The sequence below is a fragment of the Magallana gigas genome, chromosome 3 (assembly GCF_963853765.1).
Source record: "Magallana gigas chromosome 3, xbMagGiga1.1, whole genome shotgun sequence".
NCBI classification, from domain to species: Eukaryota; Metazoa; Mollusca; class Bivalvia; order Ostreida; family Ostreidae; genus Magallana; species Magallana gigas.
The window spans coordinates 47,329,830-47,353,820 of record NC_088855.1 but is presented as its reverse complement, the minus strand read 5'-3'; the positions used below and the strand labels follow the sequence as shown (position 1 = coordinate 47,353,820).

The 23,991-nt window shown below is 33.4% G+C and overlaps 2 protein-coding genes across 3 annotated transcripts in view; both read right to left on the bottom strand.

Moving 5' to 3' along the window:
* Positions 1-23,991, bottom strand: part of LOC105322873 (uncharacterized) — an 88,605-nt gene that overhangs the window by 11,115 nt on the left and 53,499 nt on the right. The window contains exons 10-12 of one of the 2 annotated variants that reach the window (XM_066080074.1): positions 3,702-3,845; positions 3,239-3,304; positions 75-218 (exon numbers count right to left, since the gene is read on the bottom strand). The exons of the other annotated variant lie outside the window; for it this stretch is intronic. Coding sequence (XP_065936146.1) covers positions 75-218; positions 3,239-3,304; positions 3,702-3,845 — 354 coding nt within the window. The remainder of the gene's footprint in view (positions 1-74; positions 219-3,238; positions 3,305-3,701; positions 3,846-23,991) is intronic. 2 annotated transcript variants of the gene reach the window in all.
* Positions 1-23,991, bottom strand: part of LOC105321411 (uncharacterized) — a 72,138-nt gene that overhangs the window by 33,189 nt on the left and 14,958 nt on the right. The window lies entirely within an intron of this gene.

Below are 23,991 nucleotides of genomic sequence, written 5' to 3'. Positions count from 1 at the left end.
ATCAGGTTCTATTGATTGATTACTTCCTGACTATAAAAAACAATTTCAACATATTCTACTAATAATAATCTAACTACTCTTCCTTGCTCCAGTTATATTTTCATCTTCATGCTTTATTGTTGGGGGACTTTCTGAGCTATCTTTCGTCTCATTCCTCAAAAATGGTTCTTGTTCTACAGTGTCCTCATTCATCACAATGCCACTTTCTTCAGGATAAGCTGTTATTTGAAAGGTAATTAAAACGTAATCACAGATTACAAAGCTCATCAAAATGCATCGATCACCTTTATGATCGAGACATAATACACGTATATAAACAAGCATTCTGAGAGTATTGCATAAGCAATACACATCCCCTACCAGTTTGTATTATTCTATGAAAGCTTTGAAGCATACATCTATTTCAAAACTTTTATAAACGAGATGGTATGCTTTAATCAGAGAAAAAAGAACAGAGAAAATTCAAACTACATAGTTAATATAAAAATTAAAACATAGGTAATCACAGATTACAAAGCTCACCGAGACGAGGCATCACCTTTATGAGGAATCACCTTTATGAGACCACCTTTATCATGTTATTTGAAAATCATAGTTAATAATGATCTTGGATATACATGGATACTGTTTTGACACAATATCGTATAATAATATCATATGTTAAAATATTGTTTAATAATCATATGTTCATTTTATAGGGTATTATATGATACAATGTTTATCAATGCAATAATATAAAATACGATATTGCATCCTATGATACCTACAAAACATATCATATATTACAATAAAATACTGTAATAAATGATGATAAATGATATTGTAACATATGATATGATATTGTATCTTGTTATACATTATTGTATTTGATCAAATAATACAATATCATAATATATTATGAAATTGATATTTTATGATACAATATAATAATATACGATACAATATCATATCACATAATACATCACAATGTTATAACATATGTATTTATATTGTATAATATTATAGTATGATATTGTATTGTATGATATTGTATCATATTTAATACATAATAGGATATTGTATCATATGATACAATAAAATTAGATACAACATTGTATCATATTAATTGATACAATATCATGTGATATAGTACTATATTATATCATACAATATCATATTATACTTTATTGTATTATATGATTCAATATCACATTATACAATATAAAATAATACATTTTCATATGATATTATAATATATTATATAAACCAATGTCATATTATAATATCATATGATACGATATATATTATACAATATCATATCAAATGATACAATATTATATGTTGCAATATCATATGAAATAGCATGTGATAAAATAGTATATTATACTATATTATATTATACAATATTGTATCATAATAAACAATACTATACATAACAATATCATGATATAATATCATATCATAATGTACAAAGAAATTGATACAATATCATATTGTATCATATAACTTTTTACAATATAATATATGATATAATATTGTATCATATAAAACAATTGTGTATCATATCATACAATACTAAATCATAGGAATCATATTATATCATTTAACAACGAACACATCTATCAAGCAGGTTTGAGATAGGAGAATTTTTTTAGCATCCTTGATAATGGAGATCTGCATCTGAAGCTACCTCTGCGGTTCATTAATATTATAGTTAAATCAACTATGCAAGCTATTATCTATAAAATATGTGATCTGTTCCAAAAAAAACCAAATCGCATCCAGCAACTGAAACTAAAGGCTCAGATTCAGCATTCAAGCCTGTCAGTGGCATCAGTATCATAAGATGCATCATCCATGCAAGTTTGGTGAAGTTAGGATCAGTAATAACTAAGATATAATCATAAGAGAGCACCCGCTCCAAAAACACCAGCACTTAAAACCTTAACCTCCCTCCAGCATCCGAAACCTATGGGTCAAATTCAGCATTCATGCCTGTCAGGTGCATCAGTATCATAAGACGCACCATTTATGCAAGTTTAGTAAAGTTAGGACCAGTAATAACTAAGATAAATTTTTTAGCATCCTTGATAATGAAGATCAGGCTCTGCATCTGAAGCTACCTCTGCGATTTATTTATATTATAGTTCAATTAACTATGCGTGTTTGAAATAGTACTTATATTTATTAAACATGAGACCTGTTCCAAAAAACTTAACCTAATCCAGCATCCGAAACTTTTGGCTCAGATTCAGCATTCAAGCCTGTCAGGTGCATCGATATCATAAGACGTATCATCAATGCAAGTTTTATGAAGTTAGGACCAGTAATAACTAAGATATAATCATCAGAGGGCACATGCTCCAAAAACTTTAACAAGCTCTTAAAACCTTAACCTCATCCAGAATCCGAAACCAGTGGCTCAGATTCAGCATCCCTGCCTGTCAGGTGCATCAGTATCATAAGACACACCATCTATGCAAGTTTGGTGAAGTTTAGACCAGTAATAACTAAGATATAATCATCAAAGGGCACCTGCTCCAAAAACTTTAACCAGCTCTAAAAACCTTAATCTCATCCAGCATATGAAACCTATGGCTCAGATTCAGCATTAAAGCATGTCTGGTGCAACAGTATTATAAGACGCACCATCCATATAAGTTTAGTGAAGTTAGGACCATTAATAACTAAGATATAATAATCATAGGGCACCTGCTCCAAAAACTTTAACCAGCTCTAAAAACCTAAACCTCATCCAGCATCCGAACCCTATGGCTCAGATTCAGCATTCCTGCCTTTCAGAGGCATCAGTATCATAAGATGCACCATCCATGCAAGTTTGGTAAAGTTAGGACCAGTAGTAACCTAGAAATTGCTATCAAAGGGCACCTGCACCAAAAACTTTAACCTGCTCCAAAAACCTTAACCTCCTCCAGCATCTGAAACTCATGGCCCTGATTCAGCATTCAAGTCTTTCAAGTTCATGAGTAGGTCAAGATGCATCATCCATGCACGTTTGGTGAAGATAGGACAAGTAATAACTTAGATACAGGACCTGCAACAAAAACTTTAAGCAGGTCCGGACGCCGACGCCGAGGGTATAGCATAAGCTCCCCCCGACTTCGTCTCGGTGAGCTTATAAAAAATAGGTAAATAATACTCTTTGTTTCATCTCCTGTAATTTTGCCAAGTCCTTTAAGTATTTGCTGGTAGAAATTTGTGAAAACAATGCACTGTTATGCAGAATATCATTTCTTACCGTCTTCTGTACCCCGAATCAACAGACCACCCGATAACGAATCCGGTTGTAATAATACAAAAAACCCTGTCGATTAAATTTACAACACAATGCTTGACACTATTTCACAGAACTTATCTTTTTGTTAGAAATAATAAAAGGAATGGTACAAGAAATGCACGATATTATATTCAATACACACTGAACCCGATAACAAACCCGAACATTAAAAAATTGGAATATAAACAAGAGGCCAATTGGCCTTAACGGTCACCTAAGTAGCATATATTCCATACACAAACTTGTCATGGAGTCTCATATATGCATCTAATTAATTAAGTTTCATACTGGAGTAGAAAAATTATAAATTTGTAATGACGACCACATTTCAAAAAGAACTGTGAAACCTATAATTTTGGTGCAAAACTAAAAGATACTAACTTTTAAAAACAATTTCAACGTATTCTACTAATAATAATCTAACCACTCTTCCTTGCTCCAGTTATATTTTCATCTTCATGCTTTATTGTTGGGGGACTTTCTGAGCTATCTTTCGTCTCATTCCTCAAAAATGGTTCTTGTTCTACAGTGTCCTCATTCATCACAATGTCACTTTCTTCAGGATAAGCTGTTATTTGAAAGGTAAAAACGTAATCACAGATTACAAAGCTCATCAAAATGCATCGATCACCTTTATGATCGAGACATAATACATGTATATATTATAAACAAGCATTCTTAGAGTATTGCATTAGCAATACACATCCCCTACCGGTTTGTATTATTCTATGAAAGCTTTGACGCATACATCTATTTCAAAACTATTATAAACGAGATGTTATGCTTTAATCAAAGAAAAAAGAACAGAGGAAATTCAAACTACATAGTTGATATAGAAATTAAATAAAAAATGGGCAAAATAATACTCTTTGTTTTATCTTCTGTAATTTGCCAAGACCTTTAAGTATTTGCTGGTAGAAATTTGTGAAAACAATGCACTGTTATGCAGAATATCATTTCTTACCGTCTTCTGTACCCCGAATCAACATACCAACCGATAACGAATCCAGTTGTAATATAATACAAAACACCCTGTCGATTAAATTTACAACACAATGCTTGACACTTTTTCACAGAACTTATCTTTTTGTTAGAAATAATTAAAGGAATGGTACAAGAAATGCACGATATTATATTCAATACACACTGAACCCGATAACAAACCCGAACATTAACCCTTTCGCTGCCACGTCAAAAAAGACGTTATTACGCTTCAGTGCCAAGCATGACGTTATCAAATTCATGTTTTGACGTAACAATCTGACACAACGCGCCGTATCATTTTTTTTAGCGTCGCGGGATGCAGTTTTGTGTTTAATTGATAATTTCTAATGTTATTATCGAAAACAATGGCTTTTTATCTTTTTCTCTGTAATTTCAAATAAGACGTTACGCCATTCTTTTTTTTTCTTTCTTTTTTTAGCGTCGCCAAATGAAAAAGAAATTTTTAAAAAGAAAACCACGTCTTTCAAAAAATATGAATTACTTCATTAATAATGCATGTTCCCAAGCTTTAACAAATACGTGTAGTTTTTAAAATAATCACTTTCTTATCCTGTCAATCCTTTATTATAATCCATGCATACATGTGAATTTTTTATCATTGAAATTGTAATAAATTCTATAAGATCTCACGCATATATCTCTTACTGTTGTTTCATCAATATTCGTTGAATACCAATTTTCGTGGATTTCGTTGTTAAGTTGATCCACGAAATTAAATGTTCATTGAAATTCAATTTTAACAAACATTTTGTATTGATAGGATCATTGGCCACGAAATTACGTATCCTTGAAACTGTGGTTTTCAGAAAATCCACTAAAATTGATACCCACGAAAATTAATGAAACCACAGTATTTCTTTGTTTGCATATAATTATATGAGACATAAATTTCACGATAAAAAAATATATCTTATTCAAGAGAGAGAGAGAGAGAGAGAGAGAGAGAGAGAGAGAGAGAGAGAGAGAGAGAGAGAGAGAGAGAGTTTAAGTAGGTTTACATAAATAACTTCATAAATTATCGGATTTCTATTTTGCTAACCTTATGACATGCAATGCAAACTTAATCATGTATTTCACACCAGAGTTTCCCTCAAATTGTGAAAAATGGAACTAAAAACCTTCAGTTGATGGGGCGGGATTATCAAATAGTTATCACGAAAGTATATGGTCTAAATAGCAATAACTAAGTTTTCCCCCGAATAATGTGGACATTTATTTTTAAAACATCTTCATTCGGTCTCGCGCCGTATGGGATTTACTGACCATGTACAAACCATATTAGATCAACAGTAAACTATATGTTTTAAAGCGATTTTATATAACCAACTTACATTGTTTTAGAGCCTGTATGCATCATTAATACGATATTTTTGTAACAATAATTGTCATTAATAGCAGATAATTTTCAAAAACTAATTAATTAGTATAACGCAAATATGTTAGTGGTCAAGAGGCGGGTATTGCTGGCTGCAGCTGTAAAGGTTTATCATGATGCAGTTTGAGAAATTCGCAAAAAGGAATTGATTTTTAATGTGTGTTAGATACGCAGACATACGGACAGACACAGAATGACTGTGCTAGATTGGTAAGCAATTCCTTGTTCGTTTTAATAATCATTTCTATGAAATCACGCAAGCATAAACGCCCATCCAAGTTTATGCTCGTACAGTCATTTGGGGTATTTCGAATCACCCCGCGTTCCGTGTTTTAGAAAGTTTGATGCATCGATCTGCAATGTACAAAACATGAACAAATGAAACTCTCCAACAGTCACCACCTGCAATGTTATTTACATAGTCGTCGGAATCGGGAGGGGGGGGGGGGGGTAAGGGGGGGCTTAGCCCCCTCCCCACTTTTTTGGCAAAGTTAGACTAAACCATTAGGCACATAGCATCATAGAAGGTTCAGCCACACCCCCCCCCCCCACACACACACTTTTTCTCGCAGGAAACATAATTGTTCCTAAATTTACCTTGAAATGATTAAAAAACATTGAGAAATTGGAGTCATAGGCATACTAGTCCCACCCCCACCCCCCACCCCCCCCCCCCCCGGATTAGGAATTTCATGATGTGGGGAAAAAATTCTATTTGGTAGGTAAGAATATTTGGGAAGTATAGGTATACTACTACCCCCCCCCACCCCCCCCCCCACCCCCGGATTAGAAATATCATGATCCCAAAAGAATTGATTTGGAATTGTTTTGGAAGGTAAGAATTAATTCTTTTTTTTGTTGGAAGTAAACGTATCCCCCCCCCCCCTCCCCCATGGATTAGGATTTTCATGGTTTTGGGAATTAGTTTTTTATTTTTATTTTGCTTCTCAATATTTCTGAGGATTAGTCTAGCCCCCCCCCCCCCTCCCTTTCCACTTTCAATTTGCTTCCGCCTGTGATTTATATAGAGAGAGTTTAAAGAACAAATGACATACATTAATAAGTTATTTTGTGATTAAAATCTTCTCGCTAACCTCAGTAAAGGGAATTTGTGTGATGTTCAATATTCATTTCTCATTACATTGTATGTTATTGCTTTATTAAGCGAGAAAATTTATACAGTGTATTTTTTTTATCGCATGCGCGGATCCAGAAAACATTTGCAGGGGGTGTCCGAGGGATAATTTTGTTTTCCAAGGTTGGATAGGGGGTTTAGCTATTTCGGGAATTTTGCTATGTAATCTTATTAATTTGAATTTTCCAAGAGGTGGAACGAATAGTATATGCACCCCCTTCTAGTTCCGCACATAAACGAGTATGATCTTTCTGTTGGACCAAAACAACAAACGTTTTTACACATATTTTACAATCAAGTTGAACAAAAAGTGTCAATCAAAATACCCCAAATGACTGTATTAATGATTTCGTAAATAGAATAATTTATAGGCTTATCGTGAAATTTTTAAAGCTGCTATGCCCGATTTCATTTAAAATGTTGTATTCGCTTTTATACTATGGCTATCCTATGTATGTGTATCTTAATAGACATTGCAGTAGTTTCCAGGTTAATTAAGCCATATTTTAATGAAAAAGTGATGTACACAATTTATTTACAAAAACAAACGACATAAATTGTATTGATTTCTTTTGTCTCATAATAAAATTCGCTGCTGAGGTCAAGGCGGGTATAGTTGTATTACGACTTTGAAAAAAAAAATCAAATAAAAAACTAGTAGACTAATTGTTCTCGAACAATTAGAGGTCTTTCCACCTCATTGTTGTTTATGTTTGAAATAAGATTGCTTCAATAGAATAAAGTTTTTTTTCTGCGTTACTTCATAAAACAAAGTGTCAAATGATTAAGTTTGCAATTTTTTATTGCTTGACCTTGACCTTTGACCTTTATGTCATTTTCATCTGACAAGGTAGACGCTTCAATACCAACTGGTCCGATGTATCTATGATTATTGATTCAAAAGTTATTTGTGTTTTTTATTGAATGTTCGAAACTTTCAGGGGTAATAACTGCTAGAAAGGGACTTTGGACCTTTTCGGTATGAATAGATTGAAGAAGCGTCTAAGTATACTGAATACATTAGTAAAAGTTTCAAGTCTCTATCTCTAACGGTTAATGAGGAGTAGCGATAACAAGCATTTTGTACAATAGGGGCAATAACTCTGTAATTGTTACATGGTAAGGGTCAAAGGGTTATATTTTGAAATGTCTTAAGATGTCCTACTACATCCATGAAAAACTTTTTCTCTACCATCCTAAACAAAAGAGATACAAAAACTCATTAATTAAGAGATTTTCAAAAGACCTTGACCTTTGACTTTTATGTCAGTTTGTTCGGCCAAGATAGACGCTTCCATCCCAAGTGGTCCGAAGTCTCTATGATAAGTAATAAAAAAGTTGGAAGTGATTTTATAAAAATGTAAATACTTTCAGGGGCAATAACTACTAGAAGGGGGGGGGGCTCAGATCCTTTCGGTATGAATAGATTGAAGAACCCTCCAAGTGTACTGAAGACATTGGTAAAAGTTTAAAGTTTCTATCTCTTATGGTTTCAGAGGAGAAGCGATAACAAGCTTTTCGTGCAAAAGGGGCAATAACTCTGTAACTATATAAAAGAAGGATCCAAGGGGATATATTTTAAAATGCCTTTAGATGTCCTATTACATCCATGAAAAAGTTTTTCTTTACTACATTAAACAAAAGAGATCTAAAAACTCATTAATTAAGAGATTTTCAGATGACCTTGAACTTTGACCTTTATGTCATTTTGTTCGGCCAAGGTAGACGCTTCCATCCCAAGTGGTCCGAAGTCTCTATGACAAATAATAAAAAAGTTGGAATTGATTTTATAGAAATGTAAATACTTTCAGGGGCAATAACTACTAGAAGGGGGCCTCAGATCCCTTCGGTATGAATAGGTTGAAGAACCCTCTAAGTGTAATGAAGACATTGGTTAAAGTTCCAAGTCTCTATCTCTTATGGTTTCAGAGGAGTAGCGATAACAATCACTTCGTACACAAAGGGCAATAACTTTGTAAGTTCTGGGAGTTATCACGAAAAGGGTCATTTGGTAACATAACTTTTAATGGTTAATAGCATAAAGAAAAAAATGTTTCAATACATCTAGAAACAAAAAAGCTGTCCCTGGAAAAAAAGAGAAGAAAAAAAATAATAAACTAGTAGACTAATTGTTCGCGAACAATTAGAGGTCTTTCCACCTTATTGTTTTTTATGTTTGAAATAAGATTGCTTCAATTAAATAAAGTATTTTTCTGCGTTATTTCATAAAAAAGTGTCAAAAGATTAAGTTGCAATTTTTTATTGCTTGGTCTTGACCTTTGACCTTTATGTCATTTTGATCTGACAAAGTAGACGCTTCAATACCAAGTTGTCCGATGCATCTATGATATTGATTCAAAAATTGTTTGTGTTTTAATTAAATGTTCGAAACTTTCAGGGGCAATAACTCATAGAAAGGGACTTTGGACCCTTTCGGTATGAATAAATTAAAGGAGCATCTAACTGTACTGAATACATTAGTAAAAGTTTCAAGTCTCTATCTCTAACTGTTAATGAGGAGTAGCGATAAGAAGCATGTTGTACAATAGGGGCAATAACTCTATAATTGTTACATGGTAAGGGTCAATGAGTTACATTTTGAAATGTCTCATAATGTCCTACTACATCCATGAAAAAGTTTTTCTCTGCCACCCTAAACAAAAGAGATCTAAAAACTCATTAATTAGGAGATTTCCAAATGACCTTGACCTTTGACCTTTATGTCATTTTGTTCGGCCAAGGTAGACGCTTTCATCCCAAGTGATTCGAAGTTTCTATGATTAGTAATAAAAAAGTTTGAAGTGATTTTATGTAAATTTAAATACTTTCAGGGGCAATAACAACTAGATGGGGGCCTCAGATCCTTTCGGTATGAATAGATTGAAGAACCCTCTATGTGTACTGAAGACATTGGTAAAAGTTTCAACTCTCTATCTCTTATGGTTTCAGAGGAGTAGCGATAACAAACATTTCGTACAATAGGGGCAATAACTCTGTAATTATTCAAAGGTATGAGCCGAGGGGCTATATTTTAAAATGTCTTAAGATGTCCTACTAAATCCATGAAAAAGTTTTTCTCTACCACCCTTAACAAAAGAGATCTAAAAACTCATTAATTAACAGATTGCCAAATGACCTTGACCTTTGACCTTTTTGTCATTTTGTTCGGCCAAGGTAGACGCTTCCATACCAAGTGGTCCGAAGTCTCTATGATAAATAATAAAAAAGTTGGAAGTGGTTTTATGGAAATTCAAATACTTTCAGGGGCAATAACTGATAGAAGGGGGTCTCGGATCCTTTAAGTATTAGTAGATTGAAGAACTCTCTAAGTGTACTGAAGACATTGGTAAAAGTACCAAGTCTCTATCTCTTATGGTTTAAGAGGAGTAGCGATAACAAGCTTTTTGTATACAAGGGCAATAACTTCGTAAGTTTTGGGAGTTATCAATCAAAGGGTCATTTGGTACCATAACTTTTAATGGTCAATAACATAAAGAAAAATATGTTTCAATATCTCTAGAAATAAAAAAGCTGTCCCTGGAAAAAAAGAGAAGAAAAAAATAATAAAAAACATAAGAAATACAAAAGGTCTTTCACCCGAAAGGTAGAAAGACCTAAAAACATAAGAAATACAAAAGGTCTTTCACCTGAAACGTGGAAAGACCTAATAATCGTCGGTACATTTTATTCATGTATATCGATACAACTACGATTGTGATTTACATTATAGTTCTAATGTTCAAAGAATCAAAAAACAATAAAGACCTAAGAAAGTTAACGATTACACATAGTTCATCATCATACGATGACATATAACAGTTATAAAATGCAAAACATTTACGATTCTATATCTCGATTCGAGCTAAGGAGGGTTTTTTTTTTACCAACTTGTGGTCTTACAGTTTGTTTTAGTGATTAAATCCGCATGACCAACTGAGTTGTCTAAAATATAATAATGATGAAATTTTGTGATTAAAACATTGATATATTTTATATACTAAAATTATAAATAAGCTGAAAGAATTAGAAGTATTTTCATAAAGTATATTACACTCCTAGAACTCTTGCCTTCGTTTACCACTATATTTGCGCCTATACACACAGTAGATGCTCTTTGTGACCATAAAACAGGTAATGACGGAAATGTATTCACAAAAACCATACGCCAGACTTGGTTAAACGCAGACAACGAGTTTGCGCTGTGTGACGTAGTGACGTTATGATTATGATGTCATTTTTTACGTTTTGACGTTATCAGCAATATTTCACTAAACACATAGATCATACGACGTATATTGATACAAATTTAAAAAATCAATAATGAAAAACAGAACCTGAATATATTTAATATATTTTTTTATTTTAATGTATATTTTTTTCAAATTGCCATAGGCCCAAATAGGCCCTGTGGCACTTAACGTAGATATTCAAATAGGCCCAAATAGGCCCTGTGGCACAGAAATTGTTAAAAAATTGGAATATAAACAAGAGGCCAATTGGCCTTAACGGTCACCTGAGTAGCATATATTCCATACACAAACTTGTCATGGAGTTCATATATGCATTTAATTAAAAAGGTTCATACTGGAGTAGAAAAATTATAAATTTGTAATAAATACCACATTTCAAAAAGAACTATGAAACCTATAATTTTGGTGAAAAACTAAAAGATCTGGTCTACAAAATCATGAATTCAGTTTTCCTTTCAGGTGTGTGGGAGTAAAGAAGATAGTTGTTAACGTTATATGCATTAACATCTATACATCCATTTTGGACCTGCCCTAGAGTCAAAACCCATCCTTGAGGGGACATGAAAATTAAAATTTCAGTAGAGGACTTCCTGGTAAACATAATTATTAGTATTTCACAATTTAGGTAAAGGAGATTGTGGATAGCATAACCATGTATTCAGTTTTTTGCTCACATTTCTGGGAGTAGAGAAGAAGATTTTTAAAGATTTAAAACATTTTTAATATATGGCTATATTGGCCCCACCCTTGAGCCTGAACACCTAACAAAGGGGTCATGAATTTCACAATTTTAGTAGAGGCCCTCATGGACATCATAACCATGTATTCAGTTTTTTGCTCACATGTGTGGGAGTAAAGAAGAAGATTTTTGAAGCATTTAAAACATTTTTACAATATGGCCATATTGGCCCCACCCTTAAGCCTGAACACCTAATAAAGGGGTCATGAATTTCACAATTTTAGTAGAGGGCCTCATGGACACCATAACCATGCATTTAGTTTTTAACAAATATATATGGGAGTAGAGAAGAAGATTATGGGAGTAGAGAAGAAGATTCTCTAATATTTAATACATTTGTACTATTTGGCCATATTGGCCCCACCCTAGAGCCTAAACCCCAGACCCAGGGGTCATGAATTTCACAATTTAGGTAGAGGGCTTCATGGACATCATAACCATGCATTTAGTTTTTAACAAATATATATGGGAGTAGAGAAGAAGATTATGGGAGTAGAGAAGAAGATTCTCTAATATTTAATACATTTGTACTATTTGGCCATATTGGCCCCACCCTAGAGCCTGAACCCCTGACCCAGGGGTCATGAATTTCACAATTTAGGTAGAGGGCTTCATGGACATCATAATTATGCATTTATTTTTTAACAAATATATATGGGAGTAGAGAAGAAGATTTTCTAAGATTTAATACATGTTTACTATTTGGCCATATTGGCCCCACCCTAGAGCCTGAATCCCTGACCGAGGGGTCATGAATTTCACAATTAAGCTAGAGGGCTTCATGGACATCATAATCATGCATTTAGTTTTTAACAAATATATATGGAAGTAGAGAAAAAGATTATGAGAGTAGAGAAGAAGATTCTCTAATATTTAATACATTTGTACTATTTGGCCATATTGCCCCCACCCTAGAGCCTGAACCCCTGATCCAGGGGTCATGAATTTCACAATTTAGGTAGAGGGCTTCATGGACATCATAATCATGCATTTAGTTTTTAAAAAAGATATATGGGAGTAGAGAAGAACATTTTCTAAGAGTTAATACATATTTACTATATGGCCATATTAGCCCCACCATAGAGCCAGAACCTCTGACCCAGGGGCCAGGAATTTCACAATATAGCTAGAGGGCTTCATGGACATTATAATCATGCATTTAGTTTTTAAAATATATATATGGTCATATTGGCCCCACCCTAGAGCCTGAACCCCTGAACCAGAGGCCATGAATTTCACAATTTTGGTAGAGGGCTTCATGGACATCATAACTATGCAAACAGATTTTTCCCCACATGCGTGGGAGAAGAGAATTTTTTTTTTTTAAATTTGGCTTTTTTTTGCATATTTGGTTCCGCCCGTGGCACCCCAGGGGTGGTAAAGCCATGAATTTCACAATTTAGATTCTTCTTATCATAGAGATGCTTCACACCAAAAATTGTAACGATTGGCATGGTAGTTCTCAAGAAGAAGTTAAAAATGTAAAATTGTTAACGCACGACGACGGACGAAGACCAATTGCAAAAGGTCACCTTAGTGCCTTGGGTGACCTAAAAATTAATTTTCTTGAATATATGTCGACCAGACGCTACAAAATTGAAAACTTGATCTGTAGTTTGACATTTTAAAGATGTTCAGCAAATTTCATATTATTCCTCAAACACATAAAGAAAAAAGTGTGGAAAACTGAGGTGGGACAGACGGACAGGGTGAAACCAATATAACCCCTTCAACTTCATTTGCGGGGGTATAATTTCTTTGCAGATGTAAATTAATTAAATTACAAATTACATCTCTCATCAAAATTTACTAACACCATGATTAAGGGACATGTCACAACAAATAAGGTACATGTAATATGTCTATAACTTACGAGTAGATATTCAATCACTGAAGTAAGTTTATTTGGAAAAATATTTAGTAAGGTAAATATCATATTAGTTCAATGCTTTTTAGCTTTTTAACTACTCTTCCTAACTTGACATTGTACCATTGATAGTGTGGGGAACAATGGGTCGTGAACAGCTTCATATTTATATGTAAATGTACATCAGATTTAGTGTGTACTAGTAATTGAAAAGTAATTGGAATAACATGCCTTTTTTAAATAATAACTTGAACTTGAAGTAATTAATTAAATTACCATTACATGTAATTGAAAATTTGGCCAATTACACATTACTTTCAATTACATCAAAATGTGTAATTAATTACACTCAATTACTATTACAAATTACCATTAACCCATCCCTGGTGCATACAAGTTTTCATAACACTCTGATGTGTGTTACTCAGTTTGTATGTTAAAATAACGACTTAAAAACTGGACAGAATGTAGATGCATGACTTTGGCACATTTGTGTTCTTTTAAGATTGCGTTGTAATGGTGTTGAACAGTCACACTTGTTACTCAGAGTTAATGTTTACAAAAAGTAAAAAATTACTGATGATTTTGATGTTTGAACAACAGCGGCAAAAATTTCTTTCTTGATTTGTAATATTTGAAATTTTAGCCATCCCTTTATTATTTAGTACTAAACGAAATTACAGTTCAACGTTTATTAACAACTTTGAAGGAAAATTAAAAACCTTGGCTTTTCCGTGTCAACTAAACACTGCTCCACATTCTGCAGAGTCGTATGATGGGGGTGTGGTTGCGTAAAAGATCCTGAATAGGGAAAATATTGGTGATTTTTGGGAAAGGGTCTAGTAAACTGAACCTAAAATAAGCCAGAAAAACATCTTCTGTTAAATTGCATAAATAAGTTATAAGGTCTGTGGCCACATGCTAAGTGTGGAAATAGCAGGGCTGCAGTGATCTACATCAGCAGGGAGAGTAGATTTATACTAGCCTATCTGAGATCCAGTGAGGTGAGCGAAGACCAATTCCAAAGCCAGTTTCTTAATATTGAGGCAACACCTAACCTCATCAAGCACATCATTTACCACTTTTCGAGTCTTAAAACTTAAAGAGATAGTACAGCTGAAAACACATGTGAATAACTTCAGATTTACCTATTGTATCGTTAGGAAATAAGAAATAATGTTCATTGATATAGTTGAAATACATAAAAAATTTCACAAACCTAATTAACGTAATTATGAGCTTCAAGAAATTTAAGGGTCTTCCAAACCGGAATAATCTTATATTGTTTATTTGTACCACGTGTTTAATCTTTTATTGTTTATTTGTACCAATTGGATTTTGATTGACAGTAATTGACACGTGCTGAAAACTACAATTTCTTCTTTCGATTACGGTCATCATGGTATACGAGGTAAAAGGGACTCTCTAAACGGAACACATCATCACTTTCTCATTAACTTATTAATGGTTTAACATGAGTAGTAGAAAAATTATGAACCCGATCAGAAAATTTGTTCAAGTCGGTTTTTTGAACAGACATTTTAAGAAGCCAACTATTAATCTGATCTTTTATCTCACTTTTTCCCATGAATAATCTTTTTGTAAAACTTAGATAGAAACTAGCTTGTTTAAGGTATATGACCCCCGAGTCAGGTTAGCATGAAGTCCTTAACAAGAGGCCAACTTAATACATGTAATCAGATTGTAAATTGAAATAATATGTGGAAAGAAATTAACTTAAACAACAATCATCTATCTTTTTTGGGATTGTGAAAATTACAATTCGTCTTTGTGATTTGTATACATGTACCTGATACACAAACTACCGGTATGATGTAAACAGTGTATGTCATGCGTTATTGATGTTTTTTTATTTCAACTATTCATTCAATTTTGAACAAGATTTATATCAGTAAATCATATTACAATATCTATAGTCCGAATATAACATACAAGAGGATTAAGGTTTTATATACATGTATTATATATATGATCATAATTTTCAGGGTAGTAAAACAATTTTGAAATAAAGACTTACAACATTATAGTTCTGAGTATTGAAAATCTATCATATAAGGCAAACTAAAACCATAGGAATAAATGAAACGCTATTGTTATATAACTTATAATAAGTAGGGCTTACTGTTAGCAAACGCATTTTGTGTATTACCTGACCCACAGAGATTTTTTTCAATACTGAAAAATGAGATATCGATTATCTGTCAAACACCTTAGACACTACTTCTCCTTAAAAAAAAAACCAAAAAGCATTTGATGCTCTGAAGACAGCAAAACAAAATCTTTAACAAAGGCAAGGGAGGTTCTCCTAATACTCCATTAAATGTACCGGTATATAATAATGAGATGTATTAGGCATGCATGGGCGTTTTCAAATGATTCATTGATTCAAAATTACCATGGACACTCTTACATGAATCATGTAGGTTTTCATTTCAATAGTTAGATAGGTTTTTTAAAACTACTTTGCATGACAAACACTTGTATTTACTTTTAACCATTCCGGATATAGAAAATGTTTCTAAACTAAATGTTCATCAGTATCAAAAATGTTTTCAAACAAAACCTTTATTCAGATGTATGTTTGTAAAACTTCGTACTACATTTAACATAATCTTCGCAGTCTGCAGCCAATTGATTGGAAATCAAGTTTATGCATAATAATAATAAAAACAAAAAGGATATATGTGAGTCAATGCTCACTATTGATACCCCTGATACCCTGTTCTGTAATGAATATACAATTAAAGCAAAGTCTTCATTTGACAGGAAGTTGAAGTCTGATTGTTACAAAAATTCAATTCCACTACTTTGCATACATTAAAAAAATAGTGTGTTAGAATTTCAAGCATCTGCAATTACTAGTTGTTAAGAAAAATGTAAAATCAATTTGTAACAGACAGAAACACACACACAAAGGTTAAACAGCATATGCCCCTTCCTTTGGATCTGGAATCTAATTATCATATTCATATTTGTGTTTAGACATGTACATGTATTTACTGCCATTGTTTCAATGCTTTCCCCTAAAACAATTTGATGTGCCATATTACAAAATATATCATCCAAAAGATAATTCTAAGCAAAACAATGGTTTCATACCTTTTCTGTATAATGGTACATATTTCAAATGCATACAGATGAGGTATATCACAGCGAGAGATACGAGAAGAGCAATGATACCCAAGATAATTGGCAAGATAATCAGCAAGGCATGCCTGAAAATAAATAAAGAGGTTATATTCAAGATACAATTGCCTAAGATGAAGAATATCAGTGCAAGGGATGCAGTAGGAACAATGGTGCCCAATAAGATAATTAGCAGAACATGCCTTAAAATAATTAATTAAGAGTTTATATTCAGTGTACAATTGCCTAAAAAACTAAGCAAACAAGAGGCTTATAGCTCATCTTTACTACCCTAGGATTTTGAGTCAACTAAACCCATATTTTTGGGAGTGGAGTAGACTGAAAAGCCTTAGCTAGCAAAGATGTAGATATATAACATTCTATTTTCATATACACAGGTGCCCTATAGACCATTAAGGGTTACTGCGGCTAATATAAGGCGGAGTTAGAAATCCCTTCCGCTTTTTAAATACTAATTTAGGTATCCACTAGCCCTTTGATGTATATAAAAGCACTAAAAATAACCAACGACACGAACGATAAAGTAAAATATTGTCAAATTTTGGGGACAACCCGTCCCTCTTCAGGACAACAAAATAAAAACTACATATAAAAGAAAAACTTCTACAAAACTAGCACTACACTAAAAACTAAATAATATACAAGATGCCCAACGGCCACATCGCTCACCTAAAGAACAATAGGTTTGATAAAATCAGCTTAATGGAGTCATAATACAAACTATCTGGACAATGTAAAATAATACATGTAGATTCTGTATAAATAAAATCCATTTTCCCCCTGGATATTCTTATGTTTATAATTACAGGGTGATTTTATAGTCATATCAAATGTTGAGTATTGCAGTTCTCAAAAAGATCTTTAACAATTCTTTATGTATGGGATATAAAGCTACATCAAACTCTGAACCTTCTTGTGAGGCTGAAGAATTGTCCTGGAGCAAAAGGCTTAACAATCATAAAGAATCATCTGGCTGATTTTTACAACTTTGCATCTACACTACCTGAGGAAGCTTCCACATAAATTTCAGCTTTCCTGGCTGATTAGTTTATGAGAAGAAGATTTTTAAAGATTGACTCTATATATTCCAATGTAAAACGTTGACCCCACATTGTGGCCCCACCCTACCCCCGGGGTCATGATTTTCACAACTTTGCATCTACACTACCTGAGGATGCTTCCATACAAGTTTCGGCTTTCCTGATCTTATGGTTAGTGAGAAGAAGATTTTTGAAAATTTCTCGAAAATTTTCATAAATTCCTAATTATCTCCCTTTGCAAAAAGGCGTGGTCCTTAATTTTCATAACTTTGAATTCCCTTAGGCTAAGGATGCGTTGTACTGAGTTTGGTTGAAATTGGCCCAGTGGTTTTTTAGAATATGTTGAAAATGTGAACAGTTTACAGACAGACAGACGGACAGACAGACAGACGGACGACAGACAAAATGTGATCAGAATAGCTCACTTACATGTAAGTTTTCAGCTCAGGTGAGCTAATAAAACACCGGATCGGAACAAGGCAACAACATCTTTAAATTAAAGATCACAAGTAATAGCTTTCCAAAAAGCTTGCCTGACTAAACAAAATTATTCAATGGAAGCATGCATGTAACAATAAGGGTATCTTATCAGAAATGAATTTTAATTTTTGCTGCTGATCATATACTTATAAATGGAACATGCAAATTTAAGACAAAATGTTAGTCTTTTCTTCGATCTAGAACATGTACATATATATCACTTGAAATTCATTTATTTTATTAATTCAATTTTTTAGGAATGCACAATGGGTTTTTTAAAATTGTATTTATTGCAAAATCAACTGAAATGCATTTTTTAAAACTTCCAACCTTATGAAACATGAGAGGGTATATAAACACGTCTTGTTTTTGAATGTGAGTGGGCAGCTTCATTAAAATCATCTTGACAATCAATTAAAAAAGGGTGAATTCTCAAATTCATGAAAAAAAAACCCTAACTGTAACTTCAACTCAATTAGAATTCCTTATTTGCAGTTTCATTATTGCATGCTCCTACAAAAGTGAAGGGAGGGGGGGGGGGGCAAATCCATGATATTTCCATTTATCCTATAAAGTTAAGAAAAGTGCCAGCTGTCAAAAAAGAGGGTAAGGAGGATGCAGCTTCCCTCACCCGAACCGCCGATGCTACGTGCCTGTGATGTACACACATGGTGTGCTCTGGGATTGCATGATCCCAACAGACTCGGCAACTAATCGACGCGCAAAAACTATGAATGAGACATTTTGGCGCGAAATTCTGCTTTACCGTTCACGCAACGAATGAACTCATCCAGAGATCCATGGAGGGGGGTAGATTTGTTTTGTAACAGCTACATATATGTTTATTACACTTTATTAGTAATTGTTAAATGTAGTAATGTACATTTAGTAAGACACGCGAGTTATGTTCCCTTTTCAAGATTAATGAAATCGCCCTACTAAACGAAAATCGGGTCACACTCCGCTTTGGCGATTTAGTTCCTCCAGTAAACATTCCAGCTGTATAAATATATATTTGTTTTAATCCAAACTTATGACTCTCTTGTAATAATGATAATCCAACACCAATTATTTCTTACATTGTTCCGTAATAGATAATATGTTACAACTTGTTGCGATCGCGATGACCCCTCTCCCCTTTTTCACCGTTCAAATATGGTGGAATGCTGATCTATTTTTAAATCAGGATTACACACGTGCTCTGCATGGCGACCGTCCTTTTTACTTGAAAACTCTTGCTCGCTGTTGTTATTACATGCCATATAACATTCCCATCAATTATGAACGTAAATGCTGACATCTTAAACATGCATCGGTTAATCTTTTTTGTGAAATATCATAATATTGCTTGTCCCATTGTCTGCACTGTTTCGGAGATTGCAACTTTTAAACCTTAGATATGCCTGACGTCATGACGTCATATATATATATATATATATATATATATATATATATATATATATATATATATATATATATATATATATCGGTAACTCTCGATGGCTCGAACTTCGATCGCTCGAAGTTCTTGATCGCTCGAAGTTCTTGATCGCTCGAAGTGAGTCGAAGGTCCCGATTTTTTCCCCTTTATAACTAAGCAAATTTACTCTTGATTTCTCGAACTCTTTATCTCTCCAAACCTTGATCCCTCGAAGTCAAACTGCAGTCCCGTTATTCATAATCTATAATTTTTTACTCTCGATACCTCGAAGTCGCCGTGTATCTCCAAGCGCTATACCTAATTCCTACTTGGTCATATAAATGACTCCAGGCGTTGGATATTAATTTTTTAGAGGAAAGATTTCTCTTCTAAGGAAAATATAGCAAATCAATGTTTTACAGGACGACAATAATTCATTATTACTCCCATCAAGGCTTCTTAACAAATTATGGCCAACAGAAATTTAAAAACCATGATATTTTTAGTCATTTTAGTAGAAAATAACATTTTCGTAAAAAAAAAAATCAACATGAAAATTGCAGCTCATATTGCTTTAAAAATAGGTAATCAAAGATGATATAGGTAGAAACTTGGTCATGTGTCAAGGTTTTTCCAGAGATGAAAATAGAAATGTTCCAAAATCTACTATTGGTGCACTGACAACGGACAACAAAATAACAGCATATAGAAATCATCCGAGTGAAACTTCATTTATCTAACCAAAAAACTAAAGAATCATGAAATTTCCATTTATAATTGCTCCTGGCAAACAGTTTTAGAGAAGTAACGGAGATCAGTCGCTGCAACTTACAAATACAAAGAACATATTATCACTGATTCATGTGAATTCAACTGTTGTACACTTACCTTGTTGTAACAGGTAGCGATGTACTCATATATTTCTTATCATAACATGCGGTGTCTAAAACGGAAGAAATTATTAAGTTTACTTCTTTATACCCGCACTTTCTAAAGAAAATTTGGGTATATTGTCGTTACCCTGTTCCGTCCGTCCGTCCGTCTGTCATGTCAAACTGCTCTCACATCTTATAAATCAGCAAACTGAACTCTTGAAGTTTGATTTGGGGTGTAATGTTGTTAAAAAGGTTTCAAAAATTCTCTTGTAGTCCTGGGGTTTAATAATTGGTAAAAAATGACGTTTTTTCACAAAACACATTCTTCCTTGAACTCTTCCTATATTTTCAACAATAGACAAGTCATTTCTTGGAATATGTGCTGCGGTTTCCTATAGATGCGCAATAAGGTTTCAGAAATTTCAATTTTGTCCAGGGGGTCATTTGGTGGATGAAAAATGACAGGTTTTTTACAAAAAATTAGCTTTCAAAAATGTCAATATTTTTTGCAGTAGCCAAATGATCTTTTAGAATACGATTGGGGTGTCATTTTGAAGTGTGATCAGAACTCAGATTTTTATTTTACCACGGGGATCGGTGGGCAACAAAAAAATGACGTTTGCAAAAAAAATGTGATTACCAGAACTCCTCTTACAACCTTTGGAGTAACTACGTCATATCTTGGAATATGATTGGGACTGTCCTAAGGTTTTAAAAATTAAAAATTTAATACATGGAGTCAAATAGTAGCAGAATTTTGACGTTTATCACTCCTAAAAAAACATAGATCCCAGAACCCCTTTTTACATTTAATGAACATCATATATTGGGATATGATAGGGGCTGTCCTTTGGATGTGCAATAAGGTTTTTAAAATTTACATTTCATCCAGGGAGTCAAATAATAGCAAAATATTGACGTTTATCACTCCTAAAAGACCTAGATCCCAGAACTCCTCTTATGATTTAATGACTAGACACATCATATCTTGGGATATGATAGGGGCTGTCCTATAGATGTGCAATGTGTGGATCTAGATATGGGGTCCGGAACAGGGGGGGGGGGGGGGGGCAGATCCCCCCTCCAAAAATCAAACTTCAAATTTCTTTAAATTACATTATAATATTTATACAATATATATATACATATATATATATATATATATACCCCCCCCCTCCCCCCACCAGAAAAACTTTCTGGATCCGCGCATGAATCCCTTCTTACACTGTAAATAAAATGACGTTTTTTTATTTCTTAAAATTAAAAAAAAACCTTGCAATGCCATTTATTTTGGCTTAAAATAAAAAGAGACTTAAATTTACACTTTTTTGAATTGTCGAATGATCTATTAAAATCAATATATAATTTAGGGTCTAAAAACATTTTTAAACTGGTAAAAATGTTTTGTTTTCTTTTTAAATCACATGACATCTTGCATAATTGACAAATGATCTATTGAGATATGATCAGAAGTCTTATATTCTACTTGGGGATCAATAACTAATATTCAAGTTAAAATTAATAACAATGAATGATTAAAATTAATTTTCTATCCTCCACATCCATCCCCATCCACCCCCTCCCCCAATCAAAATTGGTTCTAAAGATTCAGAGTCTTCTTAGGTGTGTACGGTAGCAAATTATAAATCATTTCTTGAACCCATCTAACCGAAGAGCTGGGTAAAACTAGTACCCGCTATTGTGGCCTACAGACCTGTGTTGTGTAGGTAACTTCAGACAAAGACCAGTTATTTGTAACATGCAAGTATTTTTATGACTTTATTCCTGAAAACCTGTTGCACTATTTTATTAGGTAAATAACTATGTTAAGCACACAGTCTTAAGGTGGTACAGGACACCTGCATATTGTGATGCACTCCCTATTGAAATAAACAATTAAATATATATATATTTTCCCTCAAAATGTTACCTAACAGTGAAGTGCAATGGTTTAGAGCGTTAACTACGTGTCCGTAAGTAGAGCGTTCAAATCCTGGAACTTTTCTATTTTTTACTTATTAGTTTCCAAAAATTTTAAAACTTGTTTTTAAAGGGGGGGGGGGGGGAATACATGTATTGTAAAATTTTAAAATCCTAAAACATCATCATGATAGAATTTTGATTATAACGCAATTTTATCCCCATAAATATTGTCTTATACCACCTTAAATCAGCAATTATATCTTCTGTCCTGGCAGTTCTGAATTGAAAACCATTGCACAATATAGTAACATGTATATGTAATTTATTTTGCACTGTTTACAATCTTCCTTGTTGCAAATACATGTACAGGCTTTCGTAGTTATCAAAATATTCAGAGTAATACATGTAACTGTGTTTGCGGGGGGGGGGGGGGGGGGGGCTGGGATGATTGGGGTTCAAGGTGTATTTTTGGTAATTTACTATTACGGTAATATAAAGGAATTTTCAAGGGGGCATAATTTTATTTTGTTTGTAATAATCATATAGACCATACTTTCTACGACATGAAATGTTAAGATTATTGATTAACTTAAAAAATTAATTTAATGCAAACAGTTCAACCCCAAATCGTACATTATTAAAGGCTTCTAATGTGTATTAGGGGATGGGATCTCATCCTCTGTGAATTTTTTTTTTTTAAATACTGGAAATTGCATGTGGCCTTCTTTTTTTTTTTTTTTTTTACCAAAACCGGTACTATAACAAAACAATGTTATTTAGGGGCAAACAATTGGTGCGAGTATTACTGTCTAATGACAACATCTAGTTTTCTATTGTTCAAGTGAGCTTTTCTGATCACTTTTTTGTCCGACGTCCATCTGTCCGTCCGTTCGTCTGTCTGTTTGTCTGTCTGTAAACTTTTTATAATTTTGACTTTTCAAGAACTACTCGAATTTTAAACAAACTTCGCACAAAGCATCATTGGGTGAAGGGAATTCAGTTTTTTAAAATGAAGGGCCACGTTCTCTTTTAGGGGGAGACAAAAAAAAATATGAATTTTGTTGGTGTTTTTCAAAAAATTGTCTTTTCAAAAACCGTTTGGTTAGAAGAGTTGAAATTTGCTTGGAAGCATCCTCAGAGTAAAAAGAGTAAACCTTTTAAAATCTTCCTCTCAAAAACCCTTTTGCAACAAAAGCTTAAACTTATTTCAGGAGGGGTAGATTCAAGTTTATTCAAATCATGGTCCCGGGTGTAGGGTGGAGCCACAATGACGGGGACAAATTTTATATAAGTATATATAGAGAGAAAATCTTTTAAAATCTTTGTCCCGAAGACCAATCAACCAGAAAGATTTAACTAGTGTTGAAGCATCCTCATGTAGAGAAAATTCAAATTATGATATCCAGGGGTAGGGTAGGGTCAATTTAAAGGGTCAAA